The following is an 18,974-nucleotide window of genomic DNA, read 5'->3' on the forward strand; positions in this document are numbered from 1 at the left end:
CATTCAAACTAGTTATAGTAGGAAATCAAATGAATTATAGTAGACATTTTTAATAGTTGTAGTATGGATTTGAAAAGTATATATATTATTAGGCATTTTTAGTAGTTATAATAGGTGTTCTACATATAATTTAGATGTTTTTTTTTATAAAAAAATTTAGATGTTTTAATTACCTTTGTAAAATCAAATGATATTGATATTTTCATCAACATTCATATTCGCATCATTAAACTTGATCATTAAATTCTCAATGGACAAAACCTATTTAAATCAACAAAATATTTATTAGATTCAAATATAGAAAAATCAAAATAGAATTCGAAAAATGAATAAATCTGCGATTTCTTGCGTTCTGTTGTTGGATTGGTTTGGAATGTAATTATCAAATTCAAGCATCAATTCTTCCATCATAATCCTCCTTGATGTTATGATTTGTTTTTTTGTTTCTGTTGTGTTGATATGCATGAATAAATGTAGCTTTTGCGTGAAACTAAATGAATGTAGTTTTTGGTGAATCTAAATAAAGGTAGTTTTTGCTGAAACTGAATAAAGGTAGTATTTTTTAAATTCATAAAGGAAAACATTTTCAAATAATACATATTCTATTGTGGGCTGCTAAACAATCCTTCACCATACCTGCTGAGTTTCATATGATTGATACATGTACACAAATTCTCAAATGAGACGATCTCATGGTGAGAGCAACTCTATTAAGCTGACCTAATCTACACTTAGAGTTTTAAATTGATCAGTTATAATCATAAAGTGATCATTTAGAGAAATATACCGATTATTTGTCATCCATAATGAGACAATTAAACAACCGGTCTCCTGAGACCGTCTCTTTGAGAGACGTTTTTCATGCCCAATCCATTAAAGATTAATGCTTATTCTTATTCTTCATTTTTCTTTATAGGCTGTCACAATTAAAAATAATTTCTCAAACTGTCTCTCACAAAAATTTCGGGTACACAAATAAGTTTGCCTTATTGGGTCAAATATGGTGAATTTAGATTATCAATTCTGAAGGTTTGGGTAGGATTTGTTTTGGAAGGTTTACTTGGGTCGGGCTAGTTTTGAAGGTCTAGTTTTGAAGATTTACTTGGGTCCTAGGTCTATTACTCCATAAATTTATTTATTTATATATTTATAAATAAAATAATAGTGTATCAATCAAAAATTAAAAAAAAGGGAAAAAAAAAAGACGGACGTGAAGGAAGGAATTAAAAAGAATTAAAGAAGAAGTTGAGATACGTTTCAATCTCTCTCCTAAAGTAGTCTCTTCTCACCACCAGCTTCTCTCTTCTCTTTTTCTCTCTCTTTCTCTTATCATCTTTATTTTCTCTCTCTTCCCTCATCACTGCCCCTTCTCTACCTCCTTACCTCTGCAATCACAAGATTTTCTCTAATCCCTCATAAACCCAATCTCTTTTCCCATTTCCCCCCCTTTTCTCTTTTACAAATTCACCCCCAAATCTTAACCTACCTAATTAATCCTCTCTGAACATCATTGCCGCAGAAAAACAAATTTCAATTTGGGTTTCTTTCTTCTTTTTGTTGTATGATATGGGTGTCAAATTTGTGGGTTTCGTTTAATTTCTGCTATTTATTTGTTTGGAAGAAGAAATTAACTTGAATTGAGAAAGAAATTTGATTGATGCCGCCGGAGCCATTGCCGTGGGATCGGAAGGAGTTGTTTAGGGATAGGGATAAAGAAAGAGGTTCATCTTCTTCTTCTTCTTCCAGATGGAGAGATTCTTCTTCATATGTTGGATCCCGTAATTTTAACAATAACAATCATAACAACGATTTCTCCCCTCGTTGGGGTTTCCCTTCTTCCGACTTTCGCCGTCCTCCTGGTTAGTCTTCTTTTTTTTTTATTTAATTGTAAATTCTGTTTAACTCTAGGGTTTTTTTTTTTTTAATTTTATTTTATTACAGCTGTTTAGGGTTTCTATTTTTCCTGTTGTCGGCAGCTTAGGTCAACGTTTTTTAGTTTCAGTTTTGCTTTTCTGAAGTTGCCTTTGGGAATAATTTACGATTATTGAGTTCTTTATGTTCATTTCCTGAATTTATGTCTGTGAAATGTTTTTTTTTTTTTTTTTTTTTTTTTTTTTTTTTTTTTGTATACCGGGTTGTAAAGCTTCCTCTAGGGCTCAATAGGATGCTCAAAGTCCATAAGGGGTGTTTGGTTTAGAGGAAAGCATATCAATTTTTTGATTCCTACTTTCCTTTGTTTGATTTGATGAAAAACTCTTGGGGGAAATAGACGTGATGGGGATAGAAGATTGAAAAAAAATTTGGTTTCCTTTCATTTTTGGAGGAGAACATTCGCCAGTTGCTGGACAACTTTTTTCCACCCAACTTTTCCATTTTAATTCCCCTTGTCAAACCAAACAAACTAAATTAGAGAAAATCGTGCAGGAAGATGTTTTCCCTTAAACCAAACAGCCCCTAAGGTTAGATGGAGACCTTTTAGCTCATTTGTATTTTCTGGGTTATACAGTATTTGCTTGGGTTCATTGCATCTTTTAGGTTGATCCTTGTGTTAAATTTATTGTTCTGAAGGTCATGTTAAGCAAGGTGGATGGCATATGTACCCTGAGGATCACGGGTATTCAACACCTCGTTCTGGCGATCGCTTCATGGATGATGATGTATTTAGACCGTCTGGGATGCGGGGAGATGGGAGGTATGGTAGGTATTACAGGGATAATCGTCCCTCCTTTGGACAGAAAGACTGGAGAAGTCATTCTTGGGAAGTCGGTCACCACCAACATAGTTCTTCGTCAAATGGAGTTGGAAGGCCACATATTGCTAATGATCAGAGGTTAGTTGGTGCTTCCCCTAACCAGCAACATAGTTCTTCAGCAAATGGAGTTGGAAGGCCACATATTACTAATGATCAGAGATTAGCTGGTGATACCCCTAACCAACAACATAATTCTCCGGCAAATGGAGTTGGAAGGCCACATATCATGAATGATCAGAAGATAGTTGGTGATTCACCTAACCACCAACATATTTCTCCGGCAAATAGAGTTGGAAGGCCACATATTACTAATGATCAGAGGTTAGTTGGTGATTCACCTAAGCAAACTGCTCATCCCAATTCAGATCCTTGTGATCAGATTCTGGCGAAGGATCAGGTTGATAGGTCAAGTGATGTTAATGGGTCCGGTGTAGGACAGAAGGTTGATAAAGAAAATTTGGTGGGAACATATGAGTGGAATTCTCTTAAATGGTCTCGTTCAAGAAGCTTGACATCTAGGGGCTCTGGTTTTAGTCATTCTAGTAGCTCTAAGAGTATCGGAGGGGAGTCCAGTGATGTGAAAGGTGAGCTGCCCCCAAAGAATTCTGCCCCTGTTCAATCACCTTCTGGAGATGGTGTTCCTTGTGTTGCCGCTGTTGCTCCTCCAGAAGAAGCATCTTCTAGGAAGAAGCCACGTCTTGGATGGGGGGAGGGGTTGGCAAAGTATGAGAAAAAGAAAGTTGATGGCCCAGAGGACAATGTAAACAAGGCTGTTAATGCAATGTCAGTTTCCAATGTGGAGCCGTCGCATTCACTCACCTCAAATCCATTTGACAAGAGTCCCAAGGTTACAGGTTTCTCTGATTGTTCGTCACCTGTCACACCATCATCATTTGCCTGTAGCTCCTCACCAGGTAATTGATTCTTTCTACCTGCATAGTTGCATTTTGGTAAATTTTTAATTTTTATCCCTTTTAATATTCTCTTACTACCAGAGCTACAATATAAAATCCGATTTTTACGTGATTCTTGTGAAATCCCTATTATCTAGATCCCTTTCAAAGGTTCCTTATTTTGATGGGGTCAAAGATATTTATTTTTTTGGTTTTAGATTATAATTGACTATATTAAATGGTTGAATGAGTCATGTGCACTTATGTATTTACCGATGATGTTTGCTTTCAATGGTTAATTAGAAACAACCTCGTTGTTATTACTAACAGGTACATGATTGCGTACATAACTCCGGTTACGTGGGAGCTGTTTTATGCGTTAGCACATAATTGTGTTGTTTGGTTTTATAGGACTTATGTTGGTGGTGTTTTTGTTTCCTTTTTTGGTATTTGTTGTGTTAGGGTCTAATATGTAGGTGTTAAGGTCACTCACTCAGTTTCACTTATTTGTTTTCTACTCTGTATATGAATTTCCTTGGTGAAGTGAGTTGTTCTGTACATCTGGGTATGCGCTTTTATGGTATAATAAGTGAGGTTTTTGACTCTTGGGTATTTTGGCATGTCCCTTCCTCTGTTGCAACGCATGTATTGATTTGAATTTCTCAAGCTTCTAAAGCAAACTTTTCTCTGTTGCTACAGGCACTTTATTTTTTTAATTTTAAAACTATTATTGTTGGTGAAACTATGTTAAAACACGTGTGACAGTGAATCCTGGCTCCCGGTCCCAATGGAGAAACATTGTCACATCTTACGTTTTATGTCATGATGCCTTGTAGTGAAGATGTGGAAAAACATGCATTTTGAGATTTTGTCTATGAAACTTCGGATCATTTATTTTAAGTTGTATTTTCTGTTGCAAATTTTGCAAATTAGTGCAAAGTGGTCATTGACTAGTTTTATTGCTTCTGAACCAGTTAGCTTTGTTATTTATTCTTGTTTACACAATCATGCACATTCAGTTTGTGTCTGTCCCACTAGATAAGGTTTTACAAGCTGGTTTTTTTTTTATGTGGTGACGGAGTTGTTGTAAACATAATCACGGTGTCAAGTGAAGAACCCTGTATTTTTGGTAAATGGTTTTCAGTGGATTTCATGCGGTGGCATGTTATATATGTTGTCTGGAAAATCATATTCCAATGTTATGCTAGGTTATCTTATACTCGTTCATATTCTCATCAAATGTCGTACTATTTTAATCCTAAATATTGCTAAAATATTATAAAAAGTTAACAATACAAAATTAAAAGTTTGATTTTAATATAATTCACATTGAGAGTAATTAAATAAGATTTTACTTGACTATGTTTTGAGTTTTGTCCTATAGATTTTGAATAATATTAACTAAGAGTTATTGGTGAATAGTGTCTACAAACATTTGAGACATTTGATCAGGAGGTAGTATGTAGCTAGTTACTACTGAATTAATGTTGGCTTCCATTTTAGCCGATTTACACATAAGTAAGCTTCTTGTATTTTCTTAAATGAATGCTTAAGGATTGGTTTTTTTCTGTGAAATACTTGTGAAACCTTCTCATTTCGTCATTTCAAAATCCTTAAATTATACCTTATGTTAAATTTCTTAAAATTTTTAGACTCACTGCCGTAACTGCTGTAGCTCTTTAGATTTACTGTGCTGTCATGGTTGCTCTTCATTTTGCTTATTTCTCATGCTGACCCTAATTTTTTTAGTGGACTCAGAAGTGGAACTTAGATTTGTAGCATCTTAAAGAACTTGGACGCTTGCCCAATGCTGTAGGGTTTAGGGTCTGGTAACGGCTCAATTTTTTTTCTATATTATATACTTCTATGATTATACATTTTCTAAACTGACTTTGTTAAATGTTTCAACTTTAAAAGAACAAAGTCTTTAGTGAGAATATGAATATAATAAAGAGTTGATTATACAATGCTTTAAATTGATGATTCTTTATTTGAAATAAGAAACTTAGAAAATACATATAATTTATCAAAAACCAACTAATGGTAAAGTTACAATGGTTTTAAGTTAAACTTTATAGCAAGTAATGATAAAAATTTATAGGTTGAGTTAGATATTAACTCAAAATTAATTTCATTTACATATAATTAGGATTTTTGGTCAAAACATCGACCTAGGCCTTATCTTTTTCTACCAGTTTCCATCAATGTCCGAAAACGCTAAGACCCAAACCCATCAAGGGTGAATCTACCCTTGGGTCTTAGACCCTTGCACATCTCTGGCAACAATTTATGACATTATTCATTTTCATGATCGGGTCACCTGCAATTTAGTTGTTTGAGTCTGTATCTGATTATTTTGTTATGTTTGCAACTTTGAACGAGCCACTACCTCCGAAGATTGACTTTTGTTCACGCAGCTGAACAATTGACTTTTATGTTGTTAACAAAGCTCATGGTTCCATTAGAGTAGTTTGTTGGTTAATGGTTGTAGCCGTTTCCATTTTTGTTTTGTTTGTCTTCTCATAGCTGCATGTTGAATTTCTCTTTAGTTAGAACTGTATTAAGAATTTATTACAGTGGTATAATATTCCATAATCCCTTCCTTTTTATCTTTTGATTTTTTTGTGACGTCCTTTGTGCTCATCATATTTAACATGTAACAGGGCTGGAAGACAAGACATATGGGAAAAGTGTAGATGTTGATGGTGATACTAGCAACTTCAGTGTGTCTTCGATGCCTGTGCCCGTGAGTCAGCCTGAAGGTTCACATTTTAGTCTGGAAAAATTGGATCTGAACTCGATCACCACCTTGGGCTCCATGCTCACTGAACTGTTACAGGCAGATGATCAATGTTCAATGGACTCTGGTTTTATGAGATCTTTAGCTTCGAATAAACTGCTGTTGTGGAAAGGTGATATCTCAAAGGCATTGGAAGTGACTGAAACTGAGATTGATTTACTTGAAAAAGAATTGACTTCATTGAAGGCTGATACCATTAGAAGCTTCCATTGTCCTGCATCTTCGAATTCAGGGCCTGCAGATTGTAAAGATGGACAAAGTGATGTATTAAATGTCTTCCCTAGACCACATCCTTTGGAAGTGGTTACAAATGGAGATATAGTTATGGAAGATAAATACGCATGCAATGACGCTAGAGGTGTTAATGTGGATAGTAGGGATGAAGATATCGATAGCCCTGGTACCGCTACATCCAAATTTGTGGATCCTCCTGTTCGAATATCCCCTGAGGAGTGCAAAAGTTCTTCTGGGGAGACTGACTCTGATGAATCTACCAAAAACGCAATGGAAATTTTGGGTACACATAATGATGAGACAAATGTGGGTACATCTTGTCAAAGCCATGATAGAAATTTGGTTCTATTTGATAATAGTACTGTTTGTATGGACCATCCTAATGCGTTTGCTAAAAAAGAGGATAATCTATTTGACACTATATCAGCTTGCAATAAGGAATCTGCAGACAGAGCTGCTAAGTTATTACCTAGCTGTGATTATTCGATGGAGGCTTCTAGAATATATTGCTTGCCTGCTGAGCCCATAGTCCAAGAGAAGTTTCTAAGGAGGAAGCAGTCACTCAGGTTTAAAGAGAGTGTGCTAGCTTTGAAGTTTAAGACTTTTCATCATCTTTGGAAAGAGGATTTGCGTTTGCTTTCTTTGAGAAGTCATCGATCAAAACCACCTAAGAAGCAAGATCTGAGCTCACGTACACTGCAAATTGGCAGTCATAAGCATAGGTCATCCATTCGTTCACGGTTGGCTTCACCAGGTAAAAAAAGTTCCAGAAATTTCTATTTTGAATGTGCTTCAAATTTTTTAAAACTAAATGTTTTGCAGTTGCTTTTGTTACAAATGATCTGTGATTAGACTATAAGTCAAAGCTGAATGCATTAGGAAGTTGCTCTTTGATGATTTGACAGAAAATGTTGTATAGGATGTTTCTAAACAAACAAAAGTCGGATCACTTTTTTCGGGGTTAATCTTACCTTCTTCCCCATGCATCTTTTAGGGCTTTCGGGTATGCCCTGTAGGATTGAATATTGAAAGCTGTAGTTTACAAGGTTATGTAGCGGAATTAGCAGCTTGTGATTGTGATTAACGGCAATTTTTTTTAATAGTACTTTTTCCTGCGGAGTATATTTTAGTGTTTCTGTGACTTTGATTCTAAATTCTCTAGTTTATAGATAGATAACCTACAGGCTCATCTCCGTTCTTACTTCTTAGAAATAGGGGTTGCTAAAGTGCAGGATTCATTTTCTGATTGAAAATTATTTAAAACAGACAGAGGATCTTTGTGCATAAGCTCGTGGATGGTATTTTACCGTCTTTTTACTTTACATAATATAAAATATAAGAAATGTTTCAGCCTTTTCTTGCATTTTCACATAGTTGAAGAACTAAAAGTGATGTAGGCATTACTTTTATTTTCTTGTTCGTGCTACTATTTTAATGCTACCAACCACATTTTATGAAAAGACGGAGCATATTGTTAGTTATAGGACTTGCTGGAAGTGGGATAGTCCTAGGAGTTGGACGTTGGTCTGGGCCTTTGGGGCATTGTTAGCAGTCCTTATCACTTTTGCAATTGACATTGGTCAGGGAAATTGTTATTAGTATCTTGACGCTCACCATTGACTTTCTTCGGGTATTTCTTTGTTGCCGTATCACTTTCACTACTTGCCTTACTTTTGAATTATTTGCCCACTTTGACTTGTTGGTGGTAATGTGGCATTAGTTTGACTCCTCTCTGGTTATGTTGAGGATTTTCTCGTGGTGGACAATTGATAGAAAGAGGAGTTCTTCAGGAAAAATCAATGGCTTGCAACGTTGACGTTGAGGAATTAGTTTCTATGATATGTTTGCTTGTGGGATATAGTAGTTCATTATTGTGCCTTTTGCGTGCTACTCTTTGCAAACCTTGATATGTATTTATTTGGTGTTTTAAGTTGAGTCACTTTCACTTAATGTACTTGTGGTTTGGGCAAAACTGTAAACATTTCGGAAAATAACCAAGGTCTGCATGAGTGCCTGAGTTTAGTTAAAATAGTTCTTGAGATGGCCAAGGTCGGGAAAATCAGGTTTTTCTTGACAAAGTTGGATAGCAGGTGTCCTCGGTGAAAGGATTTCGATTGCTATTTAGAGTGATACTATATTAGAGGCTCTTATTACATGTGGTTTTAAGCTTGAAGTGTTGCTGTAAGATTGACTATTATTGGATGCAATATCTTATAGCAAGGTTGTTCGAATCGGGATCCTACTTGGGATTGATAAGGGGCTATGATTAAAATCGGATTATAGGATCATAAGATCCTACAAATATGTTTTGATATGGTATAGGATAATTAATTATCAGCCATGTTTGTTCATTTAAGTTCATCCTCGAAGTGTTGGGCAAATAAAGATTTATTTGATTTTATCTTTTAATTGATTAAAAGGAATACTATTAATCATTATTTATAAACTGCGAATTAGCAAGTACATGAAATTTTTATAATTGTAAAGATGATATATCTTTTAACTTTATATTTACAGTTAATTAAAAGCTAGAATATAATTAATTTTATAAGTGTACCATGGTTGGTTTGCTTCATTTTTAACACTCTGATTTGCTTTTGGAGCAGGAAGTTCAAGCCTGGTTCCGACAACAGAGATAATTAATTTTACGAGCAATCTGCTTTCAGATTCTCAGGTGAAAGTTTATAGAAGTAGTTTGAAGATGCCAGCTATGATCTTGGATGAGAAAGAGAGGATGACGAGGTTTGTGTCAACTAATGGATTGGTTGAAGATCCTTGTGCAGTTGAGAAGGAAAGATCTTTGATTAACCCTTGGACTGCCGAAGAGAAGGAAATTTTCATGGATAAGCTATCTATCCACGGGAAAGATTTTCGAAAGATTGCTTCATTTCTTGATCACAAGTCCACGGCTGAATGCATCGATTTCTATTACAAAAATCATAAATCAGAATGTTTTGAGAAAATCAAGAAGAAAAAACTAGAAAAACCTTTATCTGCTAGTACATATATGGTGACATCTGGGAAGAAATGGAGTTTGGAGATGAATGCCGCTTCTCTTGATATTTTGGGTGCTGCTGCTGCTCAAGCTGATCAGGCTTTAGAAACTTCAAAAATGCTTTTAGGGAAGTCGAGCAGTCGAAAGTCTAGAGGGTCAGAAGCCTTCATTGAAGCTTCAAATAGTTTTTGTGGTCCTGAAGATGAAAGAGAGACTGCAGCTGCTGATGTATTGGCTGGCATCTGTGGTTCGTTATCGTCAGAGGCTATGAGTTCCTGTATCACTAGTTCCGTAGATCCCGCTGATGGAAACCAAGACTGGAAGCAGCAAAAGGTTGGTTCTGCCATTAGGCGACCTTTGACTCCAGAGGTCACACAGAATGTCGATGATTCATGTTCTGATGAGAGCTGTGGAGAGATGGACCCTGCTGACTGGACAGATGATGAGAAATCTCTGTTTGTGCGGGCTTTCTCATCTCATGGAAAGGATTTCTCTATTATTTCTCGATATGTTGGGACAAAATCCAGAGATCAATGCAAAGTCTTTTTCAGTAAGGCACGGAAGTGTCTTGGTCTGGACACTTTCCAAACTGAATCTGGGCATGGAGGAACTAATGCAAGTAATGGCACAAATGGTGGAGGAAGCGATACTGAAGATGCTGGCATCGTAGAAATGGGTTCTGTTGTCTGCAGTGACAAATCAGGTTCTAGAATGGATGAAGATCTGCTGCATGTTAATCAAGATGTGTCCAAGCCTGACGCTGGTCCTGAATTGAACATGGTGGAAGATGATTGTGGTCTGGGACAGTTTGATCATAAGGATGCTGATATGGAAATTGAAAGCTTGCTTCCAAATGCTAATCTGGATGTCTCCGATCCGGTTGATAGTGGTGGGGTGGTTGATGACCCGGACAAGGATTCAGCTACTGCTGCTGTAAGAACTGATATAGATGCCAAAGCTAAGATGGATGCAACAATTGGTAATAGAAGTGCTGATGACGTTGTGCCTCGAATTCCAGGTGCTATGGATGTCGAAGCAGCTTCTGGCATCGCTGACATCAAATCTGAAGCTCGTTTGTTTTGTGCCCCTGTTGAGCTTGCTAGACCATCAACGTCAGAGGATAATGCTGATCGTGTTCCATCTGGTGCACCCCCTTGTAAATCTAAGGGTTTCCCGTTGGATTTATCCATCAAGGCAAATTTGCACGATGTTGTCACTCACACAGTTGGATCTGAGAGCATTATTGGACATCCGTTTCAAGATTCATTTCTCAGAAAATGTAATCGTACTGCGTCTCACAATTCAATTCCCGAGCTAGCTCTCGTTCAACAGAATGAAAGTGATCTGGGGTCAAGCTGCTCTTCAAAAGCGGAAAAACCAGCATGCAGAAACGGTGATGTAAAATTATTTGGAAAGATTCTCAGCAAGACATCTTCAATTGACAAAGCAAACTCTAATGAGAAGCCGAAGCACCATCCCTTTTCCGGTGGCAAGTTGTCTGCTAGTCAAGATTCAAAGGGGAATTCGACGTGCTTTGCTGACGACCACAATAGTTTTCTTGGTTTAGAGAATGTTCCAATAAGAAGTTACGGTTTCTGGGATGGAACTAAGATACAGACAGGTTTGCCGTCTTTTCCAGATTCAGCTTTGCTACTGGCCAAATACCCAGCTGCTTTTGCAAATTATTCGATTTCTTCACCCAAGTCTGATCAGCAGCCGTTGCAAGTAACCGCCATGAGTGGTGGTAATGAGTGCAATATGAACGGTGCTTGTGTCTTCTCACCGAGGGAATTCAGCAACAGCAATGGAGGTGTAATAGATTATGCAGTTCTGAGGAACCAAGAAGGGCTGCAGCCGTTCAGACTAGATATGAAACAAAGGTCTCAGGATGTGTTTTCGGAGGAACCCAGGAACAGCTTTGAACCCATGTCTGGTTTACCGCAGAAGGGTAAGAGTTTAGTAAAGCTGAACGTTGTACAAGGAGTTGGAGGATCATGCACCGGGATCACAGATCCCGTAGCAGCACTTAAATTACATTACGCGAGTCAACAGTTTGGAGGTAGTGGTGGGATGATTAGGGAGGAAACTTGGCGAAGTCAGGGAGGAGACGTAGGAAGGTAACGAAAATGGCGGGGGCCTTAAAGATGAAGCAAGGCCCAACGGGGTTGCGTTGGCTTGGCGCAAAAGGTTTGTACATTAGGTTTTTGTATTGTTGAATTCAACTCTGTTTTACCAACAAGATTTGAAATTAGGTCTACCCATTACCATTAGATTGCTTGTAATATTTGCAGGATTTGTATTTGTTTGTATTTGATGGAAAATACACAACATAATCTGGCAAATTTTGGGAGGTTAGAAATGTAGTCGATCGATCGATATCGTATGGCTTCCTCCCTTCTCATGTTTTTTGTTCATATCGCACATCTAATTTTGATCCTAACTCCTTACTAACTTGTCTTTTTTACCCTTTTTACTGCAATCACTGGTTTTTATGAATGTAATTTAATTTACTCCATCTCTTTCTTCCTACATTTTCCACTTGCTTTTGGCTAACTATTTATTTATTATTTTTAATTCATATTTTTTTCTTAATTTATAAGTTAAGTGTAGTCAAATGAAATATTGTTTTATTTGTCTCAACGTAACAATTATTAATAACTGTTTATAATTTTTAATTATATACAATTAAATATTACAAATTCTTGTGAAAGACGGTCTCTTTAAGGGACCATTTCTGATTTGGCCAGCCAATTATATATTTTTTTAAATATTGTAAATATGCATTAAAAATGTTGTAAGTAGACAATAAAGATATTGAAAGTAGGCATTAAAGACATGTTAAGTAAGCATTAAAGATAATGTAAATAGCCATTAAGAATATGGTAAGTATGCATTAATCTTTAATATGTTGAGTTTGAGATGCGTCTCTCAAAGAAACGGTTTTGTCAAGAGACTAGTTGATTAAATATATTATTAGTTAAAATGTCTCACTAAGTGTGAAAAAGTAAATGAGACTATAAAAAAAAATGAATGTAAGTACTTTTTATAATCTTATAATAATAAGTTTAAAATGAAGTATTTCTTTTGCCAAAATAGAAATTTTTTTTTTTTGGTATTTTAGGATTTGTTTTTTCCTTTATTTAAAAAATATTAAATAAAATTATAAGAAAAAAAAGGTAAAGTGGAACCCTTTCTTTTGTTGGAGATAGAATGTGAGAAAAAGACAAATTAAGAATATTAATTAAAAAAGAAGAGGAAGCAAAAACAAAATTATGAGAATTAAGTAGCCCCACTCGTTTGACTTTACTAATATGCCAAATGAACATAATTAATGACAACTAAACAAATAACAACCCTCGACAATAACATTTATCGGCTCCACTTAATTATTGGTTGCACTCCATTTACATTATACTGCGTTGATGAACTTCTACCTTATTTTTTTGATTCATTTTGACTGACTGATTTCGAAATGAATAATTTAAAATGAAATCACAAACTGTATAATACTAATAATAATAAAAGAGAATGCCGAATATTTTGATAATGGGGTGATATTTTCTTAGTTTCTTCCAACAAATACCCACCCATCCTAAGTGAACAATATTATGAGAATAAAATATTTAATCAATATTTGGGAATTCTACACTTTTCTAAGGAAAAAAAAAAGAACATTATTAGGATGTTGATGGTTATTTAAAGGGTGAAGTCATACATAGATACTTATCACTTCGTGTAGACATACCTATAGGAGGATTCAAAATCAGATGTCGAATCGATTAGAAGGCAGGTAATCATTCCATAATGAAACATTAGAAAATTAAAGAAGGTTATAATGACACAACTTCTTAAATAAGACAGTTTTATGGTCAGGCCAAATTATCTATATTGGGTTAGTCCGTGTATATTTAATTTATTAAGTGTTCACTTACAATTTTGAAGAGATTAACTATAAAAATGGATTAATTATAATGACACACCCATTATGTTTTGATGTTTAGTATAAGTTACTTTATAAAGGCAAATATTTTGGTGAAAAAAATCAAAATTTTGCCCTAGCGTAGAGCGCACAACTTATACGTTTTGGCCTAGATCAAAACACATAAGCTATGCGTTTTGCTTTTTTTTTTCCGAACATGAAAAGTTGTCGATTGAAAGCTCAAGGATCTGTGTTTAGAATACAGAAATTCATTCATATTGCATTTACATGTGTGGATCGTATTGGAAAAATGTTGAAATATAATATTTATAGTGTGAAAAAGATAGCGATAAATAAGAAGTAATAATTGTTAGATTATTATTTTTCTTCCTATAATATCGAATTACTGATTGCAATCAGACTATGAGTGAATTAAATTAAAGATTATCATATCATGAGCTGAATTAATTGAATTAGTTATTACAAGTTACAGTTGTTAGTTATTACACTCCTTTATGATATTAAATTTTAATAAGATCAACAAAATAACGATGTGAATGACTTCTTCAATTACTTGATAGAATTAGATAACATTTTGCTTAATCCAGATTTTAAGGCCTGTTAGAATGACATGATGATGGCAAGTGTGTAAATCACAACGCATCAACATCTTTTCAATAAATGAATGTGAAACAACTCACCCCCTACATTCCCTATTTACCGGTAAGAAATGTTCACGAGAATGAGAATAAAGAAATTGACATTAAAAAAGGGAGGGAGTAGTAGGTAAAATAACATAAACGTACTACACGACCTACAAATTTGGTGAAACAATTTTATTATTAGAGGTTCCCTTTCCGAATGATACACTGCAAACCGGAAATTGGAGTATTGGCTAGGAGAACACATATAGCAAGTAATACAGAAAGATTTCAAGGCAAATCGATGGATGCTATAAACAATGCAAATATGATACGGGTTAACCAGAAATAATCTTAGCAGCATACACCGGGTGACGGTGAGGCTTCACTGACGTTAAGGGAAAACGCGTCCCACTTCACCGTATCACTGCATTGCCCACCGCACGTGGTCCCGCTGCTGTTGACAGTGACGACCTCCAGCGTGTTCGTTTCACCAACAGGGATTTTGGGTACGACAGATTCTGTAGCAGCCTTGGCCTTCAAACGGTATCGCTCAGCTCTCGATCCGATAACCTGACCTAATATTGATGCTCCTATAGTAAACGCCATAGCCGTCTTAGGCATCAAGACACATTTCCTCAGCATACCTAAGAATGGGACGGCTGCATGAACGGCAGCAAACCAAGCAGGGGAAAATTTCTTGGTATGTTCTCTCCATATACCCAACGGGACATTTGCAGCCATTCCCAGGACTCCGATTGCGAGAATTTTTGTGGGGAGTGGTTGGGGCCGAAGGTTCTTTGCAAGGGCAGTACGAGCAAGGGCTGCTCGAGCTGCAACGATTGCAGGAGGGCACTGGAGTTTTACACCAGGCGGGGGCTGAAAGGCCTTCGCTACCAATGGCATAACACAGCTTACAGCCCTATAAGATTTGGCTATTGGACAGTTTCCGGTTTGCAGCCACTCATTACCCAATGCCTCGTGTTTAACATCTCCTCCCTAGGCAATATTTTATACACATGTAAGGTCATCAAAATTTAAGGATTTCAGCGATTTTCAGCCCACCAAAAACGATTCTCCAGAAAATCAATGCCTCGATCGATCAATAGAAATTGAGGCATGAGTATAATAAAGACAAACAGATTTTGAATGATTAAAGATATTTGGGGATTTACCTTCGACGAATGAGATTTTTTCTTTTGGTTTTTCCACTTTTGAGAAAATGCATCAAAATTGAAGGGCCATCCAGCTCCAAAGCCTGAAAGACTGATGGTGGCTGCTTTTGCAGCTAAAGGATTGAACTGAGGGGCAGGTTGATCAATCTCGAAATTCTCAGATGGCACATTTGATCTCCTAGAAAGTGGGACGACCCCATCGCGGCCATGGAATAGTTTGAATGCCATGTCAAAATTGGGACCATCTTCAAAAATTGGACCTTTGGTTGCAGCTCCTCGCACCTAAGCAAAATAGGAGGAAATGGGGGGAAATGCATATCAACATAACATGATTCGCCAGTTAATTCGCTTATTGAATTCGCAATTCGCTCAAAATGACCCTAAAATAGCCCAAAACTGACCATAATTCGCTTTTTTTATTCTCAATGAGATTAGTAAATCAAGTGACACTGATGCATATCATAAGTATATATATGAAGAACAGGTTTCCTGCAGCATAATGTTTAAAGCTTTTATGTACTAGGTGGTGGAGCTTGGACCCAGCTGGGCTAATCTTTAAAGCAAGGAATTTGATCCTTTGAAATTAAAAATGATGATTTGAAGATTATAAAAGTCAATAAATTAAGTACAAGTAGAAAAAGAAATTCACAGGGAAAAGTTTAGTAATTTAGTAAAGGGTATGCGACTTACGGGAAGACGAAACGCCAGGGAAGATGAAAAAGAAAGATTTGTTGGTGCGTTGATGTTCCTCAAGAAAGGACATCGAACGATCTCCTGGTCTGAAGGGAGCAACTCCGTAGTACTTGGTTCTCTGAAGCAAAAGTCCATGATTCCAACACAATAATTCAACTGGTGCAAAGCAGAAAACAAAATAAGGGACAGTGATTCTCACTACACACGATAGTTCAGAAGGAAAATAAAGTGAATATGCAACGACAATTTAATAAAAACCATTCAATCGTAACATCGATAATCATGTATTTTCAACATAAGTATCTTCTAAATGGAAATCCACCAACACAAATCAACACCATGAGGTAGAGAATTGCAAAGATCAAGGGAACATATACAGAACAACCCCCTTGAAGATGTAAATACATGAAATCAGAGATTCAAACAATAGGGAATATTGCTATTATAGTCAGAGCCAATTCAAACAAGTTTAGAAACAATTTCAAAGCCCAATATCCGAAGGAAAGAAAGTTTCTAGACCCTTCCCATGTGTCTTCTAAAAGAAAAAGAAAATGAAACATATCCTACCACCTACCACATCCGACACCAGAAATGTCGATACATTAGCCTTATTAAAACAATGTAAATGCTGGAAACTAAGATGAGAATAAACCCAAAAGCAAGCACAAAAGTAGCATACATGGTTAGATATCAACATGTTTTGCAACTGATGCATAGCAAAAGCACCTAATAAATAGAGCACAACAATGCCAACGCCTAAACATTGGGGTCGACTACATAAACCAATAAATCTGTTATAGCGGCCGTCCACAAGAGTTTTCCTTCTCTATACAGTTTAATTATCTACCATCGCACCTTGTAAACTAGTTTCTTCAAATCCTTTTTCAATCATGCCCCTCCAAGTCATCTTAGCTCTTCCTCACCCTTTCTAGTAAATGCCCCAAGTTCCAACTTCCTATCTCTCTTAATAATTCACCAATAGTTTGTCGTTGCACATTGCCCAAATCACCTTAAAAATATTCTCTTTCATCTTACCTCCAATTACCACGTCTAAACTCTTTCTCATGTCTTTATTTCGAATTCAACCCTTCAAAGCATGTCCACTCATGCATCTACGCATGCTCATGACTACACCTATCTTCCTACAATGATATTTTCTAGAAGCCAACATTTTAATCCTTTTAGTAGCGGTGGTCTAATAACTGGCAATAAAATATACCCTTAAGCTTTACGGGGAACACCTTGATCCCATAATATCCAATATCCCCATTACTCTAGAAAATGGACCAAGTAAATTCAATTGAAACATTCTCTTGGAGTGATTTCTATACCCAATAGAGTACTTGTCTATTTACCAAAACGAACTACACATAGTTAAAAACGAACAAGTAAACACTTCATCAAATGCTTGAAATACACTTCATCATAATCATAATTCATAATCAATGAGAAAAATAAGGATCAAAATTCAGAATAAGAGAACCTTGAAGCATAGAAACACAAAAATAATTGAATAGTCAAGTGTCAATATCAATGAAGAACCAAAATCAACACAAACTTGCAAGACCAGATGACATAATAAGGTAGCAAATCCAAAATTAAGTAAAAGTTCTAATCTTCGACTAAAATTGCACAATAAGCCAATTAAATCAAAAGCCACCTCCAAAAAGTCAATTAAATGATCAATTAAAAAAGTTGACTATCTGCATAATTACTTGTTGAATGAAAAATAGAACCAAAACCCAGATAAAAAAATGAGCAGCAGATGAAGAAAGTACATACCTAAAATCAAATGAAAAGGGGAAGAAACAAAATCTCCTACTGTATAGGGTAGAAGAATGTGAGAATTAAAGCGAAAGAATATGGATAAACTATTATTTTGTGAATCAAAGAAGGGAAGAGTTAGTAATTAGAATTGGGTTAGGTGGGAATGAAGAAGAAATTAAGAGAGAGAAGAATATAAGTGGCGTTGCATCCACACGCCAATTATGACATTCTAAATTCCACATTTTATTTGCTGGGTTCTCCTACCACCCACATGGAACATGGAAGCCCTATATACTCTCTCCGTTCCAAAGAAATTACCGCTATTCTGTCTTTTTTAGAGACGATCTTAAAATAAGAAGCTACATATCTAATGTGCTTTTCAGATAAATTATCTCTCACAATAATTTATAAAAAAATTATCTTAATTGTACATTGAGGGACGGTTTTGAAGCGTGCACCGTGTCTAATTGTAGAGGACCTCAAAATTCAAGAGCCTCATACGTAAAAGATATGTTAAAATAATATGGTAATAAAGTAGAGTTGGTGGTTATAGTCTATAACTTAAATTTTTAACAACTTAATTTAAGTTAATTTTATATAATCAATTTTAATATAATTAGAAATTGTGTTGAGTTTTTATCTGGTTAAAGTACTCACAATTAAAATCGAGTTCTGTTTTTGTTTTTTGTATAATAAAGGTTTTGTTTTTAGAAATTCATGAAAATAAACAAGGTCTCTAAACGCGTTGCTCCATCCTTGTGTATATTATATAAATATTAAAAAATAATAAGATCATTTGCATTATGTGGATATTTTAATTTCGACTTGAAATATGTAGATGAAAATATTGAGAATATTACCATACAAAAATTATTGCGTCCTAAAAGGAACAAATTAAAAAAATTGTGAGGCAACTTCTCAGGTATAGAGGGGGTAATGTTTACTTCCTCCATACTAAGTATATTCTTTTTGTTTTACACCAATCAATCTTAAAAGGTATTTTATTTTTTATGTTGAGCTTTTATTTAATTCTTCTTAATATAAATTTATTAATGTTAGCTTTTTATCTATTTCTAAATTATACAAAACTAACAATGGTTGAATT

The 18,974-nt window shown here is 35.6% G+C and overlaps 2 protein-coding genes across 2 annotated transcripts; one reads left to right on the top strand and one right to left on the bottom strand.

Moving 5' to 3' along the window:
• The first annotated feature begins 1,235 nt into the window (after nucleotides 1–1,235).
• LOC130798008 (uncharacterized) lies at nucleotides 1,236–12,075 on the top strand. The gene is made up of 4 exons (XM_057660825.1): nucleotides 1,236–1,859; nucleotides 2,569–3,666; nucleotides 6,309–7,433; nucleotides 9,286–12,075. Exons 1-4 carry the CDS (start codon nucleotides 1,658–1,660, stop codon nucleotides 11,793–11,795), a joined length of 4,935 nt encoding a protein of 1,644 aa, XP_057516808.1. The 5' UTR covers nucleotides 1,236–1,657; the 3' UTR covers nucleotides 11,796–12,075.
• A 2,337-nt stretch (nucleotides 12,076–14,412) lies between these two features.
• On the bottom strand, nucleotides 14,413–18,127 carry LOC130798009 (uncharacterized). Its single transcript, XM_057660826.1, has 4 exons — nucleotides 17,885–18,127; nucleotides 16,100–16,258; nucleotides 15,410–15,691; nucleotides 14,413–15,233 (listed from the first exon to the last, which is right to left on the bottom strand). The coding sequence occupies exons 2-4, from the start codon at nucleotides 16,235–16,237 to the stop codon at nucleotides 14,589–14,591; spliced, it is 1,065 nt and encodes a 354-aa protein (XP_057516809.1). The 5' UTR covers nucleotides 16,238–16,258; nucleotides 17,885–18,127; the 3' UTR covers nucleotides 14,413–14,588.
• Nucleotides 18,128–18,974: the final 847 nt, after the last annotated feature.

Source organism: Amaranthus tricolor, chromosome 13 (genome assembly GCF_026212465.1).
Source record: "Amaranthus tricolor cultivar Red isolate AtriRed21 chromosome 13, ASM2621246v1, whole genome shotgun sequence".
In the NCBI taxonomy this organism is placed as follows: Eukaryota; Viridiplantae; Streptophyta; class Magnoliopsida; order Caryophyllales; family Amaranthaceae; genus Amaranthus; species Amaranthus tricolor.

Coding starts and splice junctions, on each gene's coding strand:
- LOC130798008 (XM_057660825.1), top strand. CDS start 1,658: ATGCCGCCGGAGCCATTGCCGTGGGATCGGAAGGAGTTGTTTAGGGAT. Junction 1,860..2,568: donor CGACTTTCGCCGTCCTCCTG/GTTAGTCTTCTT, acceptor ATTGTTCTGAAG/GTCATGTTAAGCAAGGTGGA. Junction 7,434..9,285: donor TTCACGGTTGGCTTCACCAG/GTAAAAAAAGTT, acceptor CTTTTGGAGCAG/GAAGTTCAAGCCTGGTTCCG.
- LOC130798009 (XM_057660826.1), bottom strand. CDS start 16,237: ATGGACTTTTGCTTCAGAGAACCAAGTACTACGGAGTTGCTCCCTTCA. Junction 15,692..16,099: donor CCCTGGCGTTTCGTCTTCCC/GTAAGTCGCATA, acceptor TATTTTGCTTAG/GTGCGAGGAGCTGCAACCAA. Junction 15,234..15,409: donor AAAAATCTCATTCGTCGAAG/GTAAATCCCCAA, acceptor AATATTGCCTAG/GGAGGAGATGTTAAACACGA.